We start from the raw sequence: 2,556 nt of genomic DNA on the forward strand, positions 1-2,556 counted from the left end.
GGGCAAGATCCCGGATACAGGCGGCCGAAATGAGCTTTCTCCGCAGGGGGGCCGGGCGCACCCTTAGAGATAGGGTGAGGAGCTCGGTCACCCGGGAGGAGCTCAGAGTAGAACCGCTGCTCCTCCACATCGAGAGGAGCCAGCTGAGGTGGCTCGGGCATCTGTTTCGGATGCCTCCTGGGCGCCTTCCTAGGGAGGTGTTCCGGGCATGTCCCACCGGGAGGAGGCCCCAGGAAGACCCAGGACACACTGGAGGGACAATGTCTCTCGGCTGTCCTGGGAACGCCTCCGCATTCCCCCGGAGGAGCTGGAGGAAGTGTCTGGAGAGAGGGAAGTCTGGGCATCTTTGCTTAGACTGCTGCCCCCGCGACCTGGTCCTGGATAAGCGGAGGAAAATGGATGGATGGATGGATGGATGAGTTGATGAGTTTCAGCAGAACACTATATTACCAAATTAGTAGAGTGTAGGATGCTGAGGGCTGCAGAAATACACTGGATATGCCCTCCATATCCAGGCTATAAAATTGGAGCAGGCCTTGTCAGCCCATTGCTGTATTCAGGCTAGGAGTGCATCTTTTATTAGGACACAGCTACAGACTGTAGTAACTTCTCTCTTTTTGACATAACCTGGTGGCATTCATAATTAGATGTACATTTGTATGGGTGCCCTCTTGGCCAGAGACCTTGATCTCAATGGGACTTCCTGGTAAAATTAAGGTTAAATAAAAATAAATTAATAAATGTGTTGCTCCAAGGTTATATCTTGGCTACAAGGAGATCCAAATTTAAAATCTATGTGCCGTTTGAATCCAGGTTGCGTCAGGAAGGGCATCCAGCATAAAACACGTGCCAAATGTCAACATGCGAGTTGTCAGTGTGACGATTCGCTGTGGCGACCCCTAAACGGGAAAAGCTGAAAATGACTTTATTCTGAAGCCACTAGGGAGTATCTGTTCACATTTAAAGTTGGCTATGAGCTGATTATTACAGGCATCTTCATTCGTTTACTGGACCATGCCCCCTGCCTGCTTCTACCATGTAGGCTACACCCACAGATACTGTACACCTGGAGGAAGTTTATTGGTTTGTTTCAGGTTGTTCATCAGCAAGCATGCACTCTACATTCAGTTCAGGCTTCTTTCAGTCTTTTCCGTTCTTCTTCATTGCAGCCACAAGAGAAAACGTAATGGCAGTTTGTGTCATCCTGAAGCAGCATTTCCACTCTGAGGCTACTTCAACATTCACCTTTACTGAACCAGGCTGACTGTGTGTGACACTGTAGATTTTTGTGTTTATGTTTAATGTTTTGTTGCTGTGTGTCAGGTGTGGTGTACATGGGTGGGTGTGTGTACGCGGTTGGCGGTTTCAACGGTTCTTTGCGTGTGAGGACAGTTGACTGTTACGACCCAATGATGGACCGCTGGACGAGCGTGAGCAGCATGCAGGACCGTCGATCGACGCTTGGTGCTGCTGTGCTCAACGGACTCCTCTACGCTGTCGGAGGCTTCGATGGCAGCACGGGTACGAATGTGTAGATATATTGGAGCAGGCTAGTGGTGGCACTGGTCACTCCCAGAATCTGACTGGCCACCCTGCCAGAGTCAAAATGGAATGCTTGTCAGTATTAATGAATAAAATACAACAAACATTTTTCTGGCACATTATAATTGACATTGGTCAAATAAGTTTCATTTTATATCATTCATCCAGCTTGATATTTGCACTCATTTCTCCAATTGTGTTGTTGTGGAGTACTTGGCAATTTGTGGGGCACTGTGCAGCAGCGATTATTATTTTGTAGAAATAGGGGTTTCATTTACTTTTTACATGTATTTCAAATGTGAGTCTGTGCCCCAGCCTGGCCACCCCATCCAAAGTTTTCTAGATCTGCCCGTGTTGATATGTGGATGTGTTGTTTTTAACAGACTTTAAATGTGTAAGAACAGAGAATTCTAAACTAGTTGATTGTTCATGGTGGTTTTGATTCATGCTCTGTGTTTCCAGGTCTGTCGACAGTCGAGGCGTACAACTCCAAGACAGACGAGTGGTTCCATGTGTTACCCATGAGTACCCGACGTAGCAGTGTAGGAGTGGGTGTTGTCAATGGTGAATACAATTCCCAGTTCAGTTTTTCATACAGTAGTTAAACTGGATTCAGAGGGTGGATGAAAAAACAGAAACACTTTTAAAATGGTTGTTTTTGACTATGAAAAAGGTTGAAGCCATGGTTTCCACAGATAGAGTTTAGCTTAAAGCTCTCAACTATTTATAGTTAACAGTTAATTGGTCCTTAATGAGAAAATCGGCACGTTTATATTTATAAATGGTCTCAGTAGCACCTACAGACGTATTCAGCAAATATGCTGTTAAACATATTTTCATTATGTTGGTGAAGGTGAACATCATGGTTTTTGAGACTTCCTTTATTGTAGGTTTATTATTCACAAACATTTTGCACACAGAGTGAAAGCTACTTAATCAAGTGACCCACTTTACTCCTTTAGCTTTTTTTAGAAAATATGTTTACATAGGTGCTTTAAAGGAAGGAAAAAGAGG

General features: G+C 45.0%; 1 protein-coding gene across 1 annotated transcript in view; it reads left to right on the forward strand.

Annotated features, from left to right (window-relative positions):
• Window positions 1–2,556, forward strand: part of klhl2 (kelch-like family member 2) — a 16,526-nt gene that overhangs the window by 11,945 nt on the left and 2,025 nt on the right. Inside the window, exons 10-11 of the mRNA XM_020620793.1 lie at window positions 1,324–1,521; window positions 2,005–2,106. Of these exons, the coding sequence (XP_020476449.1) occupies window positions 1,324–1,521; window positions 2,005–2,106 (300 nt within the window). The remainder of the gene's footprint in view (window positions 1–1,323; window positions 1,522–2,004; window positions 2,107–2,556) is intronic.

Source organism: Monopterus albus, unplaced genomic scaffold (assembly GCF_001952655.1).
Source record: "Monopterus albus unplaced genomic scaffold, M_albus_1.0 scaffold247.1, whole genome shotgun sequence".
NCBI classification, from domain to species: Eukaryota; Metazoa; Chordata; class Actinopteri; order Synbranchiformes; family Synbranchidae; genus Monopterus; species Monopterus albus.